Source organism: Empidonax traillii, unplaced genomic scaffold (assembly GCF_003031625.1).
Source record: "Empidonax traillii isolate 1590-97213 ecotype Southwest subspecies unplaced genomic scaffold, ASM303162v1 scaffold1569:size99645, whole genome shotgun sequence".
In the NCBI taxonomy this organism is placed as follows: domain Eukaryota; kingdom Metazoa; phylum Chordata; class Aves; order Passeriformes; family Tyrannidae; genus Empidonax; species Empidonax traillii.
The window spans coordinates 44,248-61,421 of NW_020956762.1; the positions used below are offsets into that span (position 1 = coordinate 44,248).

Below are 17,174 nucleotides of genomic sequence, written 5' to 3' on the forward strand. Positions count from 1 at the left end.
ATCTTTTCATCCCTGGTTTGGAAGAAGCAGGCAACGGAGCATCCAGTGTACACCAGTAACTCCCACTTCCCTTCTTGAGCACCTCCTAAACTGATTCACCCAATCCCCCACATCCTGCTGCCTGGATCGCTCCAGCACCCCAAAATGGACACTCCAGAATCAACCTGTGCCCACTGACAAAGGTGTTCAGGGGATGCTGGACCTCTGGAGTGGGACTGGAGGCCCATCCCGAGATGTTTCCCAGGACGCACAAGGAGCGAGCACTTCCCGCACGGACCACGCTCACACAGTGAGTTGCAGCTGTAGTTTTATTTCCTTTTGTGAAAAATAACAGGATTTCGAGGTGATAAAAACATACCCCCCCCCCCCCGGGGCTCAGCCCCAGACCCTGCCCACCCCGGCACGACCGCGGGCAGAAGCAGCACCGATGGAGCAGCACCCCCAGGACAGGATCCGGCTCCTTGCCAGGACAGGGCGAAGGTGGGAGCCAGGGATGGGAGCAGAGCCACAGGATGGGAGGATCTGGGAGCAGGTAGAGGCATTCCTGCTCTCGGATCCAGGATGGAATGCCGGCTCCAGCACAACACTGGCCGTGTTCAGTGCTGGCACCGCTGTGCAGGTGTCATCCCTGTGCCCCACAGCAGAGATGGGCAACTGCCTCGTCCCACGGAGATTCCCATCGTCGGCAGCTTGTGGAGGGTCTTTTCTTTTTTTTTTTCCATTTTTTCCATTTTTTTAATAAAAACAGTCTTTAGGTCGACTGCTGGCAGCAGCTCTGAGTAGAAAGCCCCTTCCTCCAGAGTCTGCTTCCAGAAAGTTCAGAAAGGGTCAAATATTGACCAATAATGGTTTTGGCTGCGTTTGAATCTTGATTGTGGCTTCTGCAATGTACAGCGGGGAGGGGACAGGTGGATGGGACCAGGGGGGATGAGGTTTCTCCCTTAGTCAGCAGGTTTGGTGACCAGGGAAAGGGGCTGCGTCTGCAGCACGGCCAGGGCAGCCGGGATGGAGCCAGGGGGCGAGGAGAGGAGAGCCGTGGGGGGCACCGAGGTGAAGGGGATGGGTCTGGAGAGGAGTGAGGGCGGGCTGCTGAGGCTGGAGGAGGAGGAGGAGGAGGAGGAGGAGGAAGAGGAGGAAGAAGAGGAGGCTTTGCTGGAGAGGACGGTGGAATGCACGGCGAGCTGAGCCCTGGCCTCTGGCTTGGTGGTGAGCGAGAGCGGCTGGGCCTGTTCCGAGTGGGTGGGAGCGGGCGCGGCCGGCGAGGCCAGCGCGGCCGAGGGCGTGGCGGGCGAGTCCAGCATGCTGCCGTGGGACGAGGCCGGGCTGGCACACGGCTTCTCGGCCGGCAGGTACGGCACACACGGCTTCTTGCTCTTGGCGGGCAGGGAGCCTGCGGGACACGGGCACAGCGTGAGCGGCCGGAGCCCGGGGCAGGGGGAGGGAAAGGGGGGTGGTACTCACTGTCCGTGTCGTGGCTTTGCTGCTGCGCCAGCTTCTCCCGCTTTCGCTTCTTCTTCTTGCCCTGGAAAAGACGATCTCAGGTTCTTCCACGGCTTTTGGCTGCCCGTGGGGGGAAGCTGGGCCGACGCCGCCCCAGAGCATCCACAGGGACTTGGCGTCGTCACCAACCACCCCCAGCACCCCAAACCAGCCAAACCCCGGGAGAGGGGCCCTCTTGGGGGGTGGCAGCAGGGACTGCAGGGGACACACGTACGTAGTTGTCCCGCGCCGACCAGGTTGGGTAGAGCTGCGAGTGCAGCTGCCGCTCCTTCCGCGCCAGCTCGTAGTACTTGGCCTGTTCCTCCCGCGACAGCGAGTGCCACTGCAGGGAGACACCGTGCTGGAGACCCCAGAGCCAGGCTGGAAACCCCAGAGCCAGGCTGGAAACCTCAAATCTATGCTGCTGACCCCGAGGACTTAATGTCCTGGGCTGCAGAGGTCCACCCCTCCCCATTCTGATGCCACCCAGGTCCCCACCACCTCCCTGGGACTCCCTGGGCTGGCAGAGCCCCAGGTCCAGGGACGGATTCATGGGGAGAAGTGGAGCTGGGCTGTGTGGAGGGTCCCTGGCAGGGGGATCCCAACCATACCCGCCGGCCCAGGATCTGGTTGATGGCAGCGCTCTCCTTCAGCGTGCACTCAGCCACCACCTTGGCCCTCATCTCCTTCATGTACAGCATGAAGGCGTTGAGCGGCTTCTTGATGTGGGGCTTCTTCTCCTCCTCCTTCTTCACTGCCACAGGGGATTTCCTGGAAGGAGCAGGATGGGGGGTCAGGACCCCCAGAATGAGCCCCTGTCCCCATGGTTGGCCCCAGCCTCCACTCACGAGCTGCCTCCAGGGCTGGCGCTGGGCTGGGTGGGCTCCTGCTTGACGATGGGCGAGACAATGGTGGGGTGTGGGATGCCCGAGGGGTGCAGCCCGTGGGTGGGCGGTGGGACCATGTGTGGGGAGAAGCGGCTGGACATCAAACTGCAGAGGGGGGAGAGGACAGGAGGGGTGGTCACCTCCCCACAGGCACCTACAGATCCCCCTGAGAACCTCCTGGGCTGAGAGACCACCAGCCTCAAGCCAGTTAAGTTAGAAACCCCAAAACCATGCTGGAACTCCAAATCCACGCTTCAAGCCCTGAAATCAACCCTGGAAACCACAAATCAACCCTGGAAACCACAAATCCACTCTGCAAACCCCAAAGCCATGCTGCAAACCCCAAAGCCATGCTGCAAACCCCAAAGCCATGCTGGAAACACCAAATGCACACTGCAAACTGCAAATCCACAGTGCAAACCCCGAAGCCATGCTGGAGACCCCAAATCCACCCTGGAGACCCCAGATCAACCCAAAAGCCCCGAAATCCTGCTCCAGCTTTGACATGGGGACACAGACCCAACCTAAGTGATGCCCTGAGCCCATGGGATGTCACATTCCTCCACCCATGGGGGACCATCCACTCCCTCCGGAGGGGGGATCATCATGCAAGGGGAACACCCTGATCTTCTGGGACTGGTCTGTGCCTGCGCATTTTCTGCAGGGAAGTGTTCCAAAACCCACCCCCAGCTCTGGGATGCCCACGAGGGTCCCTCCCCCTTCCAAGACCCACCTGGACATGGAGGCATTCATGGCGAGGGCGGGATAGGGGTGCCGGAAGCCACCAGGAGGGATGGAGTACACGGGCTGTCCTTGCCTGCAAAAACACGAGTTTCAGCGGAAAAAAGATCCCTTCCCGGTTCACAGGGATCCTCGGACTGGTCTCCAGCTATCTCCATCTGGGTGATCCCCAAATTTTCCAGCAGTGGGGAGCCCTTCCCTTCCCACCCGCCACAGGAGCCTGCGGCATCCTGCGGAACTCGCAGGGGAAAGGGGGGAAAGTGGGAAGAGGAGGAGAGTCTCAGGGGGCTCCCAGGATTCACAGGGACACAGAGGTGAGAGAGACCCCCCTGCCAGGGCCGGTCCATCCTTACTGTGGCACGAGCCAGCCCAGTGGGTGCGGGAGCTGCCCCACAGCTCCGGGGGACAGCGGGTAGTAGGGGGGCAGCTCAGGGGGGTGCGGCGGCCGCGGGATCCCTGCGAGGGAGAGAGGGACAGAGCGGGGGGTTAGAGCAGGGGTACAGCAGCCTCGGGGCTCCCCACTGTCCTCCACGCCGTGTCTGCCTCCAGCACCCTCCCTTTGGGCACCCCAGCTCCCACTGACCACCTGGTCTGCCTCTCCAAGCACCCTCCCTATGAGCACCCATTTCCCTCCCAGCACCCCACCTCCCTTTGAGCACCTGGTCTGCTGCCAAGCACCCCACCTGCCTCACAACACCCTCTCTCCCTCCCAGCACCCGTCACTGCAGGCTGGGCAGAGGCTGCTGAGACACCCACAGCACAGCCCTGGGGGTATCCCCACACTCCAGGTGAGGACCCATCCCCAGCCCCCTCCCAGGGACTGGGTTGAGACCACCCAGGAGGCAGAGGGACCACCCAATGGGAGAGCCCCTCGTTCCCAGCACAGCACCCACACCCTCATGTTCCCTTTGCTCCCCCCACCCTGTGCTCACCTGTCTTGGGGTCGATCTCTGGGGAGAGGTGGCCGGGCGGGGATCCCGGCGGGAAGGGGTCGTTGCTGTAGGTGATGAGCGGCGTCAGCGGGTGCATGTGATGGCCGTGCTGCACCACCGGGACCTTGTTGGACTGCGGGGAGAGCGCATGGGAGGGCGGGACAATGGCCACCCCCCAGGAACACCCCTGGGCAGCAACCCCACAGCTGCCCCACCCCTGGGAGTGCTCCAGGCCAGGTAGGACGGTGCTTGGGGCAACCTGATCTAGTGGAAGGTGTCCCTGCCCAGGGCAGGGGGGTGGGACTGGGTGGTCTTTAAGGTCCCTTTCAACCCAAACCGCCTCCTGATTCCATAACTCCAGGATCATGGGGGGCACTGGGAATTCCCCGCCCTGCAGGAAGGGGCTGTTCTTACCAGGTGTGCAGGTGAGGGTGAGCGGCTGTCCTTGAGCGTGGCCCCGGCCGGCACGTCCAGGAGCGGCCACTTCATCTGCAGGTACTGTGGGAGGGATGGGACAATGGCCTCCAGCAGCCCCACATGCCCTCGGCCCCAAAACACCCCCACCTGGCTGCAAAACCCCCTGCCCCTGCACCAGTCCTGAAACATTATCCCCACCCCGAAACATCCCAGCCCCAAGCACCCTCTACTGCAAAACACCCTCTGCCACAAAACACCCCTGGCCCCAAAACACCCCTGGCCCCAAAACAACCCCTGATCCCAAAACAATCCCCTGTCCTCTAAATATCCCCCCTAGTCCCAAAACACCTTCAGCCCCAAAACATCACCCCAGCCCCAAAACACTCTTACAGCCCTCCCAAAAAACCCCGGTCCCAAAAGATTCCCCAGCCCACAAACTCCCTCCCCAGACACAAAACACCTCCAGCCCAAAAACATTTCCCAGGCCCTTAAAATGCCCCTGGTCCCAAAACATTCCCCCGCTCTGAAACAACAGCCTGGCCCCAAAATATTCCCTGATCCCGCCTGCACTGGCTGGAGACACCTCAAGCCATGGAGGACACCATGGGCTGGTGGCAAAGAGGTTTTGGGGGGGCAAAAGGAAGTTTTCAACCCTATGTGCCTCTACAGACCCCAGTAATGGTGCAAACCCCCAAATCCCAAATTGCACAAAACCCTAATTCCCAAATCTCTGCCCCAAAGACTGCAAAGGCTCAAATTGCAACCCCCAAATTTCTGTCCAAAATAGTACAACCCCCTCGAAACTTAAGCCCCAAATGGTGCCAAACCCCAGATTTCTGCCCCAAATGGTGCCAAACCCCAAATCTTAAATCCCAAATCTCAAATCCCAAATCTCACCCCAGTGGTGCTGCCTCCCTGGGAGGTCCCTGTGCCTACGGGTGCCCCCCCCTGTCCCCAGTCCTTGGGGTACCATCATCGACCCCAAATTGTTGGTGTGCAAGAAATCAGTCCCATACTGAGGGTGGAGGGGGCAAACACAGGGGGTTTGGAGGTGTTTGGGTTTTTTTTTTCCCCATCCTCAGTTAATTCTTGCTGTGACACTGGGGTGTCTCCCCAGCAGCCCCCCAAAGAAAGGCACTTTGTGTAGTGTTTGGGGGGGCCGAAGGCGTTTCCCGCAGACAGCAGGAGGGAGGGAAGGTCCCTGGAGATGCCGGGGGCTCGAGAATGTGGGAATGTGGCTGGAGCAGCTGCCTGCAGGAATTTCCCCACATACAGACCTTCCTGAGCTGAGGCAGCTGGAAGGAAAACCCAGGAGGAGTTTGGGGGAGTGTTAACCCTTCCAGGGCTGGCAGGTTCCTCCCCACTTGCATCGCCTCCTGCCACCCCCGAAGTGTCCTGTGTCCCCTCTGCAGCACCTCCTGCTGTCCCTGAGCCTCCACCACCCCCCTCCTGCATTTCCAGTATCCCATCCATCTCCTCCTGCACTCCACATCCCATCCAGCACCTTCCCTGCATCCCCTCCTGTGCCTTCACTATCCCTGCCTCTATCTCCAGCATCCATTGTTGCACCTCCAGTATCCCACCCCTGCATTTCCAGTATCCCCTCCTCTGCATCTCCATTATCCCATCTACAGTGTCCCCCCCTGCATCTCCAATATCCCACTCCTGCATTTCCAGTATCCCCCACACCTTCAGTATCCTCCTTCTGCCTCCAGTAACCCCTCCATCCCCAGCATCCCCCCACTCCATCCCCAGTATCCTGCTCCATCCCCAGCACCCAGAACCCCCCCATCACACCCTCTCCCTGCTGCACCCTGGGACCCCCCACACAGGACCCCCTCAGCACAGCAAGGTCCCAAAGCCAAGGTGAGGATTCCCCACGATCCAACCATTCCCACAGCTGCAGGCACATGGGATGCCCACAAACCTGCTTCACTGCCTGCCCCGGGTGCCACCAGGCCACTCCTCGCCCCGATCCCAGCACAGGGATGCTCCAGTGCCTCCACGGGGAAACTTTTGGGATAATCCCGCTGGTGTCAGGAGTCGGGACTGGATCTGTCCCTTGGCAGCTGGTTGTGGAGGAGGCCACAAGCCAGGACACCACATGTGGGTGACCCCCTGACCCCGGCTCACCGTGACCCACCAGCTCAGCATCACCTGTGGGCCATCACCCACAGGCTCAGTGTCACTCGTGGGCTCATTATCACCCATGGGCTGACTCACTATCACCTGTGGCTGAGTCACCTGTGGACTCACTGTCACCCACGGGCTCACTGTCACCCCTGGCTGTCACCCTCAGGCCTGCTGTGACCCATGGGCTCACCATGGCTCATGCATTCACCATCATCCCGGGCTTGCCATGAGCCAGCTCTCCTTAGGATCGAGCTGTTCCTGCAGTGCCAGCTTTGATGACCTTCCAAACCCAGGGGATCCACGGCACAGGGACAGCCCCACAGCCATGCTCAGGGTGATGTCCAAGGTGCCTCCCCTTGCAGCCCTGTGGGACCCCCCACCTCCCCCTGCCCATCCCCATCCAAGCGGCCCCAAGCACTGGACGAGACCCTCGGTGTCCCCCCCCTCTGTCATCCCCACGACCACGTGCAGGGCAAGGCAGGAGATGCCCCCCCAGTGCTGAGGGGGCTCCCTGCCCCCCCCTCAGGACCCCCTGCCCGCTGCCTGTCACAAAGGGGCTTTCTGGGCCGCTCTGTAAGCGGAGAAGGCGCGAGGGGATGGGGACGGGCGGGGAGGCGGCGGCGGGGGAAGGTTTGGGGATAAAAGGCTGATTCTCATTTCGAGGCCATTTCGGGAGGCTGGGGAGGGGAGGGGGGAAGGGAAGAGGGGAGACCCTTTCAAAATATACAAAGAGGGGGGGAGCTGGTGAATGGTTCAGTGGTGATGTGGAAAAATGACCCCCCCGACCCTTTTCCTTCCCCATCCCTCAGCTCCAGCTGGGACACAGCCCCCACTGTCCCCCCCACCCCCGTCCCCCACGTGGGGATTGGAGCTGTGAAACAGCAACAAAAAAAAAGAGGAAAATAGTTGAAAATCGGTCACATTCCAGAGAGATTAGAGCCAGTCCTGGGTCCTCGTTACCAGCCAATTAAAAACAGGGATAACCCCTTCCCTGCCGGAGCCCGTCCCTCTGGGAACCCTCTGGGAGCCCCCAGACCCAGGAGGAAGGGGAACCAGGGGATCCCCTGGTGCCCAATTAAGGGTGTTCACGACAGGATTTCCACTCCTCTTCTGCACAGGGATCGATCCAGCTGCAATGGTTTCCTTGGGAAGGGGGAAAAGTGCTGGCTGGGGCTGGGCTGGGGCTGCATGTCCTGGTGTGGCACGTCCGGGTGGGAGTTGTGTGTCCCAGGAGTGCAAGTCCTAGCGTGTCATGTCCTGGTGTCGTGTCCCAGGGATATCCCAGGACTGCACATCCCAGCATTCCACATCCTGGTGTTGCAGATCCCGGCATTCCATATCCTGCTATTGTGGATCCCAGCTTTCCATGTCCCAGTGCTGCACATCCTGGTGCTGTGTGTCCCAGTGCTGCACATCCTGGTGCTGTGTGTCCCAGTGCTGCACATCCTGGTGTCACATGTCCCATTGCTGCACATCCTGGTGCTGTGTGTCCCAGTGCTGCACATCCTGGTGCTGTGTGTCCCACCGTGCCGTGCCCCAGGATTCCACATCCTGGTGTGGCATGTCCCACGACGGTGTGTCCCAGCTCTCCATGTCCCAGGATTGCACATCCTGGCATCCCATGTCCTGACATTGCATATCCCAGCATTGTTTGTCACGGCACCTCCTCTCCCAGGATCCCCTGACCCAGCACTGTGTGTCCCAGCATCTCCTTCCCGGTGTCCCAGCCTGGCATCCTGTCCCAGCACTGTGTCCCAGCGCTGCTGTGCTGCCTCATGGCCAGGCAAGATGCAATTTTTGAGGGAAGTGGGTGTTCCAGGCTGGATGCTCTACACCCAGGTGTCCCAGGATCGCCCATCCCAGGTTTACTGCCTGTTCTGCTGCTCTGTCTCCAGGCTCTGTGACTCATCCCAATGCTGCACATCCCATCATCAATGCCTACGCTGCCTGTCCCAGCACAGGCTCCTCTCTGCTGGGATCAAAGCCTCACAGTCAGCACCCACCGGCCTCATTTTGGGAGAGAAAAAGCCTGGTTGGACCATTTTTGCAGGTAAAACATTACCTAGAGCCTCTGTGGCAGGAGCCTCTCTATTGGCTTTTCCATTTGCCTGCAGATGATCCAACAGGAACCACCATGGAGAAGATCCAGGTGATCCCAGCACCTGGGTGCTTCATCCCCATCCCAACCCCCCCCCAGACGAGCTGTAGAGCACCTGGGAATATTCCCACTGGTATCCAGCATCCATCCCTCCCATGCCACCTCCATCCCAGGACAGGACCTGGGAGATGGTGACCCCCAGTCACCTATCCTCATGCCATTCCCTTTTCCAGCCCAAATTCCCAGGGCTTTGCAGAGTCCCCCAAGTCGTCCCCTGCTCCCAGGAGGCTCCCACATTCCCAGCCTGCTTACACAGTGGTGGGATAACCAACAGCCCTTCCCCCTCCTGCCTCTGCTCGAGCCCTTTTCCCCAAAATTCATCCCAAAATCATGCCAAGGGAGATGGGAAAGGCCAAGCATCAGGGTGGGAAATGGGGATTTGTGGGATGTTTAATGGAGCCCCCCAAAACTGTCCAGGTGTGGCTGCTGCCTCAAGGCATCCCAAGGTCCTGGCCTTGAGCAGTGTTACCAGCTTGTTTGGGGAAAATAACACCCAAATTTGGCTCCAGGTGTCACAGGGAAATGGGATTTTTGAGGGGAGTGAGGATTCTGCGCTCAATGTGTCGTCCAACTCCATAAAACTTTGTGCTTGGGAGCACAGAGGGGCAAAAACCCCAAATCTGCTCTGGCAGGAGGGGCTGGGGCTGCATCCCAGGATGGTGTGGAGGGGATGGTGCCAAGGGGGAACAGAGGGGGAGCCCCAAACAGGGGGGAAAACGAAAAAAAGGGGAGAAACATGGGAAAAGGGGGAGAAAATGGAAAAAGGGAGAAAATGGGGAGAAGGGAAGGGGGAAAAGGGGGAAAGGGAGAAAAACAGGGGAGAAGCAAAAGAAAATGGGGGGGAAACAGGGAGGAAATGGGGAAAAGGAGGCAAAAAGGGTGGGAAAAGGGTGGGAAAAGGGTGAAAAAAGGAAAAAGGGGAAAACGGGGAAGAAAGTGGGAGGGAAGAAAACGGAGGGGAGGAAAAGGAGGGGAAGAAAAGGGGGAAAGAAAGGGCATAAGGAAGGTAGAAAAGGGAAAAATGGAGGAATGTGGGAAAGGGAAGGGAAAGGGGTAATAAAAGAGGTGGAAAAGGGAGAAAAAGGTCCTTCTCAATGGCACTCATGGGACGTGGAAAGAGAGTCCAATTAGGAAGACAGAAAAGGAAAGGGGAGGTGTTGGGGATTCACCAGTCATGGGGATTCGTGTCCCCTTGGAACTGGAAATGGAGCAGGAAAGGGAGAGAAAGGGAAAGTAGGGACCCAACCTGTCACCCTCCTGAGCTGGGATGGGGTGTCCTTCATACCCCAGGAAATCACCCCAGTGTCAAAAAACAGGGAGAAAACCAGGAACATCCCAGTCCCACGGGGCCCATCGCCTGTCCTGTAACCCCCCACTGCGTTCCGCTTCCCTGGGATAATTGGGAAGGGAGAAATCCCAATTACAACTGGATTTACAGCCCAAGGAACGGGCCGTAAATCTTCCCCCCCACTCCCTCCCTGCAGCCACTTCCCAGCCAAATAATCTCCTCCAGATGTTGCCCATGAACACCAGGACAACAAATTCATGTCAGGAGGCTTTTGGGGGGTCTCCTGCATCCCCACATCCCAAGGAGAACACCAAAAATTCCTGCTGGGGTTATTTTCCCATCAGGATTTAGGGTTTTTCAAGGGTGATATGGGGGTGATGCAGGACACATCACCATGTCATCTGTTTGGCATTTTTTGGGTGACACCAGCCAGGCAAAGGGTGTTCCAAGCAGGGACAATGATTTCAGGGTGGGAATGAGAGCTTGTGACACCTCAAGAACGGATGCTCATCCATTCCCATGACACAGCCCAGACTCATGGACACCAGGTGGGTAATGCCAGTGGGGCTGGGATGGGAAGGTGGAAAAAGTGGCCAAAAAACTCAGTTTGGGATGAGCTCAGCGTGGTGGCACTTATCCAACCTCATCTCTGTTTCCCCTCCCCCAAGGGATACCAGTGGCAGAGGAAGGTGAGGGAGGGAACTGGGGATGAGAAGGATGGCAGGAAGCAGGATAACACTGGAGGGATGCCAGGACACTGGCTGAGCTGGCTCTTGGGATGCAGCCTCAGCCCAGAGTGACCCTGGCACAGGGACACTCCGAGAATCCCCCCCACAGGATGCCCTGAGCATCCCTCACCCACGGGTGACTTGAGCATCCCATGACTACCCCAAGCATCCCTCACCAGGCCTCTCCCCACGGACACCCCACGCATCCCTCACCATGCCCCGAGCATCCCTCACCCACGGGTGCCCCCAGCACCCCTCACACACACCAGCCACGGAGCAGGATGGGCTCAGTGCCTGCTGGGCCCCCCCTCCCAGCCCCCCAAACCCAGTGGCCCCGAGTCCCCCCGTGGCTTTTGTCTGCAGCTCCCAGCCCTGGCCTCAATAGATCCATTCATCCCGCTGCATCCGCACGGGGGATCCCGGCGGGAACAACAGGCTCAGCCTGCCCCGCCACCAACAATCCCACCGCTCCAAAGCCCCCCACACCACCCCTGCTACTGGGGGCCACGGCTGCCAGGAGACTCCAGGGGGTCCAGTACCCCCCCGGCAGCCCCCATGGGACACCAGCACGGCCAGCACAGCCTGTGAGCTGCCCTGCTCTCTGCCAAGGCTCTGACACCATCCCAGGGCTCTGACACCATCCCCAGGGCTCTGACACCATCCCAGGGCTCTGACACCATCCCCAGGGCTCTGACACCATCCCCAGGGCTCTGACACCATCCTCAGGGCTCTGACACCATCCCCAGGGCTCTGACACCATCCCCAGGGCTCTGAACACCATCCCCAGGGCTCCAGGATCCCCAGGGCTCCGGGATCCCCAGAGCTCCAGGATTCCCAGAGCTCCAGGATTCCCAGGGCTCCAGGATTCCCAGAGCTCCAGGATTCCCAGGGCTCCAGGACCCCCAGGGCGAAGGCACAGAGTGACATCATTGCCAAAAAACACCAGTGCAAACTGTGAAACCAAACATCACCATCGCCCCTTCCCCTCCCCCTCCCCTCAGACTACCTTCCCCCACTCCACCCCCTTTCCTCCCAAAACGCCCCCAGCACGAAGAGAGATGAACACAACACGATCCCGACCCCCCCATTTCCTTATCCCTCCTCTTCCTCCATCCGGGATGCACCGGGCACTTCCCCCCGGGTTCCTCTTCCCTCCCAAGCTCCCGCCAGCGACTTCAAGGAAGGAAAACTAATGAAAAGCAGCTGCTGGGAATTCCAGAAGGATGATGAATGTGCCTCAGTCCCGGAACAATCCCAGGGCTGAGCAGAGGCGCCCCGAGCACTTACTTCATCGCTTTAATTTGGGAATAGTGTTGGAAAAGGGAGGGAGGAGGGAGAATTGGGAGGGGGGGGGGGGGGAAGTCCTCCTGTAGGTCTCATTTAGCCCCTCCAAACCCCGCCCGCAGGGTAATTAGCCGAAGAGCATAATTAAGGAGCGGGATAAAGAGGCCATTGTGTGCGGCGGCGGGAGAGTCTGGGAGTGGGGAAACTGAGGCACGGGGAGGGCTCAGAGCCGGCAAGGATTGGATTAACCCAGCAGCTGCACGGAGCAACAGGGAGAAGCCAAAAAGTGTGAAAAAATCCTTTTTTTTCCTTAATATTTTCCAGGTGGGGAAGGAAGGCAGTACTGATGGGGGAGGTAAATCCTAAATAAACCAGCAAATCCCAACCTGGTGCAGGAGGAAGGAGGAACTGCCTTAGTCCAGAGATGCAGAGCATCGAACGAGCCCCCCCAAGCCAGAAAATCCCCCCCATCCCAACACTTCCATCCACATCCCAACGCCAAAACCCTCCACGCTCCACCAGAGCTGCCAGCAAGACCCGCCCAGTTTTCGGAGCAACCCTTTTTCCTGCCAAAAATCTGTATTTTAATCATTTTCCTTGGCAGCAGCGCAGTTAAGGATCTATTTTCTTTAGGAGACAGATACAGCTCTGTATCCTCGGGAATTCATCGCAGGAATGGTGCAAAAAAAAGCCAGAATAAGCCCAGGTTATGGATTTTTCCCTCATTTATTTTGGGATCACAGCCCGCGGAGGCTCATTAATTACATGGAGGTGCATTAATTACACTGGCATGGCGTCGGGAGAGCTGTTTGGATGGAATTCCATGCCCGAGGAAGGGTTGGATTTATTTAAATCCTCGCCTCCAGACTCGAATTCCTGGGGTTAAACTGGTTTATTTTGGGAATAATGCCAATCCTGTGCGTGGTCTCAGCTTCGCCTCTCTGGCAGTGCCGTGCCTGGTTCCCATCCCCTTCCCAAGCTGGATGAGATTCCCATGCTGGGATGAGATTTTACCCCTGTATGGATCCGGCTAATTCTGGGTTTGGGATAAAACCCATCAGCTCCCCACGTTCCTGATGGAATGGATCCGGCGCGGCAGCAATAGCGATTTGCATCCATCCAGTTCCTGCATGTCCAGAGCTTTTCCTTTCCATCCCACCTTGGAGACCTTCGTGGTGTTGGGAATGATCCCAAGGAGCCAAACACAGGCTCAGGGGTCCCCAATTCCTGATTCCCCCTGGGGAAAACTGGGCTAAAACGCTGCTCCAAACACCAACGCAATCAGCAGATTCCAACAAATTCCTTCACCGTCTGAGTGGACCCCCAGAAATACCCCCCAGACAGAAATTGCCAGGGAAATGATACTGGGGTGGGTGGTCACTTCCCAAATCTCAGGATCCTGTTGGGAAACAACCCAGGAGCAAAGTGAATACACCCAGATGAAGGGCAGGAGCATCCATCTTCTGGGCCTTCTTCCACTTTGGGGTACAGGAAGGCATTGTGTCTCCAGATTCCTAAATATTTCCCAGATTTCCATCAGTTTCCCAGATTCCTAAAGACTTCATCGTGAAGAGATGTGCAAACAGTGCTTTCCTGCCCAGTATTCCAGAAAAGTCCTCCAGTGGTTTGGCTGCCGTCAGATCGAACCCGGCACTCATGGATACATCCATCCCCAGGATCCATCACCTTCCCGGCCACCTCCTCGGAGCATCTCCTGGCCACAGAGATTATTTGGGGCGTGGGTTTTCCACAAAAATCTTCCCTTTCCCGTGGAGGTCGATCCACAGCACCGTGGGTGATGAGGATGGATGCCGCCGCCCCGGGATCCCGCAGATCAGCTCGTTTCCTCCAGCGCTGGGGCGGAACGAGAGAGAGCTGGAACAGTCGGCTCCCAGAGCAGCCCGTGCCTCCTGCCACCCCGGCGCTCTGCGTGCCCGGGCCCGTCCCAGCCTCCTGGGATGCAGACGGGTGGAGGGTTTGGCTCCCTGAGCTCGGGGCCCCCTCGGGCGATGCTTCATGTGGGGATGCTGCGCCCAGCCGGATCCAGGGTGGAACTGGAGAGGCTGCATCCCACGGATCTAGCAGAGGATCGGGGAGGCTGTACCTGGATGTCTCTTGGGGTTGCTGTGTCTGGATGGATTTGGTACAAGATGGAGAATTCTGAGCCCAGTTGGGTCCAGTAGGGGATCAGGAATGTTGTGCCCAGCTGGATTCAATACGGGATCAAGGATGCCCACGTGGATCTGGTATAGGACCAAGGATGCTGAGCCTGACCAGATCCAGCATGAGATCAAGGATGTTGTGCCCATCAGGATCTGGTTTGGGACTGAGTGATGCTGCACTGACTGGATCCGCTGTGGGACTGAGGATGCTGCAGCCAGAAGGATCCAGGACAGGGTCAAGGATGCTGTGCCTGGCTGGATTCAGTACAGGGTTGAGGACATTCTGTCCTGCCAGATCTAGCACGAGATTGGGGATCCTCCACCTATCTGGATCCAGTATGGGATCGAGGATGCTGAGCTTGGCCTGATCCAATGCAGGATCCCTGTCCTGCCAGATCCAGCACAGGACTGCAGATGCTGTGCCTGGCTGGACCCAGAACGGCCTCGAGGATGCTGTGCCCAGGTGGATCTGCTGTGGGACTGGGGATGCTGTGCCCAGGTGGATCTGCTGTGGGACTGGGGATGCTGTGCCCAGCCAGATCCCATCCAGCCTCGGCAGCACGACGACATCCTGGGATCAGTGCTGGGATCCAGGGCATCTCTGCACCACCACTCCAGTGGGAGCTCGTGGAAGGGGGGTTTGTGGAAGGAGGTTTGTGACCTGCACAGAGCTCGGGCCCTCTCAGTGCCCCAGGGGTCTGGCAGAGCCTCACCCGACGGCGCCACAAAATTCACCCAGCCCCCCCCACTACCCCCAGTTTGCCCTCCCTCCCTGATAATCCTCACTCACTTGGCTCCACGAAGAGGCCCCAATCTGCCAGGATTCAGCCCCAATCTGCGCTTTCCCAACCCCACTCATCCCTCCAAAACATCCGGGAGGCGCTCCAGCCCCTGTTAATTAATCCCCTTTCTGGGATTCATTAAATCATCATTAGCGGCTGCTTGTGACAGATCCCAACACCAATCCCTTCTCATTATCCCGGATTCCTCGCCAGTGTTTGGCATCTCGGCCAGTGGTGCATCATCCCCAAAACCTCATAATCCTAAAAGTGACAAATTGGGAATACAACCTTTATCCAGCCACTGGCCAAACACCGTGATAATTAGCTAATCCACCCTCCCAATCCCGGGATCGGAGCTCCATGGCCACCCCAACCAGTTGCTTCCAGGAAAGCAAACGCAGGAAAACCCTAAAAATACAGAAAACTCTCCATGCAACACCAGGCAGATTCCGGGATTTCAAGCCATTATAACTGCCACAACTGTTGTTATCCCATATATATCCCATATGGGAACACAGCTTCCTATGGATACCGGGGAAACAATATGTGGGAAAGCATCGCTGGAGCAAGAAATACACCTGGACAGTTCGGGAATGGGCTGCGATGCTCCAGCCCAGGACGCAGTGGGTACCACAGCCAGAGTCCCCACCCCTCCCAGAAGGCTGAGGACCCCCCAGGGGGCTGAGAATTCTCCCCTCCTTTCCCCCCTCCCCCGCCCCCTCCGCGGGAAGGCACCAGGAGGGGAAACTGAGGCAGCGAAGGGCCTCATATAAGGTAGGGAACACCTTATATACCTTTATACACCTAAAATACCTTTATATCCCTAAAATTTAGGGTACTGCCCAGGAAAGTGAATGGGATCAATTTGGGGATCGAGGGACACCGCTGAGGGGGGAGGCCTGTGGGTCTCCCTCTCCATTCCCCCCTCCTCCCCCCGAAATTCTCGCTCAATTTGCTTAATCACTTCTCCCCCCGCGGGAGAATGTCGGCCCATTAACGGCTTTAAAACCCTTTTAAAATGAGAAAAGCGGCAGCTCAGGGTCAGGTTTCGGGGCGGGTCCCCCGGGGTGAGGCCCCCCCCCCAAACTCCCCACCCCTCTCAGGGCTCCCCTCCCACCCCAAAGGGGCAAAGTGAGGGGAATAAACCCAATTTCTTGGGGGGTTATTTAGCACCAGGTTGTCATTTTCCTGCGGGACGGGCTGTGAGGCTTGAGGGGGGTGTGTCTGAGCATCCCCAAAAGGTGGGAGAGAGGTGTTAGGAGAGGGTCTGGGGGGGCACTTACGGTGCGGGCGCCGCCGGGGGAGAGGGCTCCGTTGGCGAGGTAGGGGCTACCCAACTCGGGGAGCATCAGGAAGGGGTAGCCGGGATAGGGGGGACCCTTAAAAAAACCCCCATCTTGTTGTCGTCTGACCACTGGGGAGAGAAGGAAAGGGGAGGTCAGGAGGCAGAGGGCTGGGGGATGCACCCACGGAGGGAGGCAAGGCAGGGTGCCTGGTGGGGCCTGGGGAGGTCCCTCTGGGAATGCCAAAGTCCCTTGGGGTGTCCTTGGTTCTTCGGGGGTCCCCGTTTAGCGGGGGCGGGTAAGTCTTTCTGGGGGTACCCAGTCTCCTTCTGGGGGATCCCTTCTTCTTCTGGGGGAGTTGTCTCCACTTGTAGGGGGTCCTAGGCAGGTCTCTCTGGGGTGACCAAGTCACTTTGTGGGAGTCTTTGGTACTCCTGGGGGACGGTCCGCACGTGGGGAGGCGTAAGGTCCCTCTGCGGGTGCCTGAGTCTCTTTGGGGGTCCCAATCCCCTGGGGTGTGTCCTTGATTTTTCTTGGGAGGTCCCCACTTGGGGGGGACCTGAGTAGGTCCCTCTAGGGGTGTCCAAGTCCCTTAGGGATCCTTGGTTCTTCTGGGGAGAAGGGGGGGAGTGTCCCGACTTGGTAGGGGCCCGGATAGGTCCCTCTCGGGGTGCCCAAGTCTCTTGGGGGTGTCCTTGGTTGTTCTCGGGGAGTCCCAGCTGCTGGGTGGCCGCGGGAGGGGGATCTCGGCTGCACGGGGGGTCCCGGGGGGCAGAGGGTCCCGGTGCTGGTCACTCCCGGAAAGGACCCAGCTTTGGGGGGGAACCGAGCCCGGTTCCTCCGTGGGGCAGAACCGATCCACCCGCAGGGAAGCGACCGGGGCCGGTTACCGGAGCGGGG

The 17,174-nt window shown here is 58.8% G+C and overlaps 1 protein-coding gene across 1 annotated transcript in view; it reads right to left on the reverse strand.

The window, feature by feature from the left end:
• Nucleotides 1-305: 305 nt before the first annotated feature.
• The window catches only part of TCF7L1 (transcription factor 7 like 1), an 18,212-nt gene continuing 1,343 nt past the window's right edge, over nt 306-17,174 (reverse strand). Inside the window, exons 3-12 of the mRNA XM_027907909.1 lie at nt 16,275-16,405; nt 4,454-4,537; nt 4,040-4,172; nt 3,461-3,563; nt 3,100-3,183; nt 2,328-2,471; nt 2,091-2,250; nt 1,715-1,822; nt 1,462-1,522; nt 306-1,390 (exon numbers count right to left, since the gene is read on the reverse strand). Of these exons, the coding sequence (XP_027763710.1) occupies nt 942-1,390; nt 1,462-1,522; nt 1,715-1,822; nt 2,091-2,250; nt 2,328-2,471; nt 3,100-3,183; nt 3,461-3,563; nt 4,040-4,172; nt 4,454-4,537; nt 16,275-16,405 (1,457 nt within the window). The 3' untranslated portion in view covers nt 306-941. The remainder of the gene's footprint in view (nt 1,391-1,461; nt 1,523-1,714; nt 1,823-2,090; nt 2,251-2,327; nt 2,472-3,099; nt 3,184-3,460; nt 3,564-4,039; nt 4,173-4,453; nt 4,538-16,274; nt 16,406-17,174) is intronic.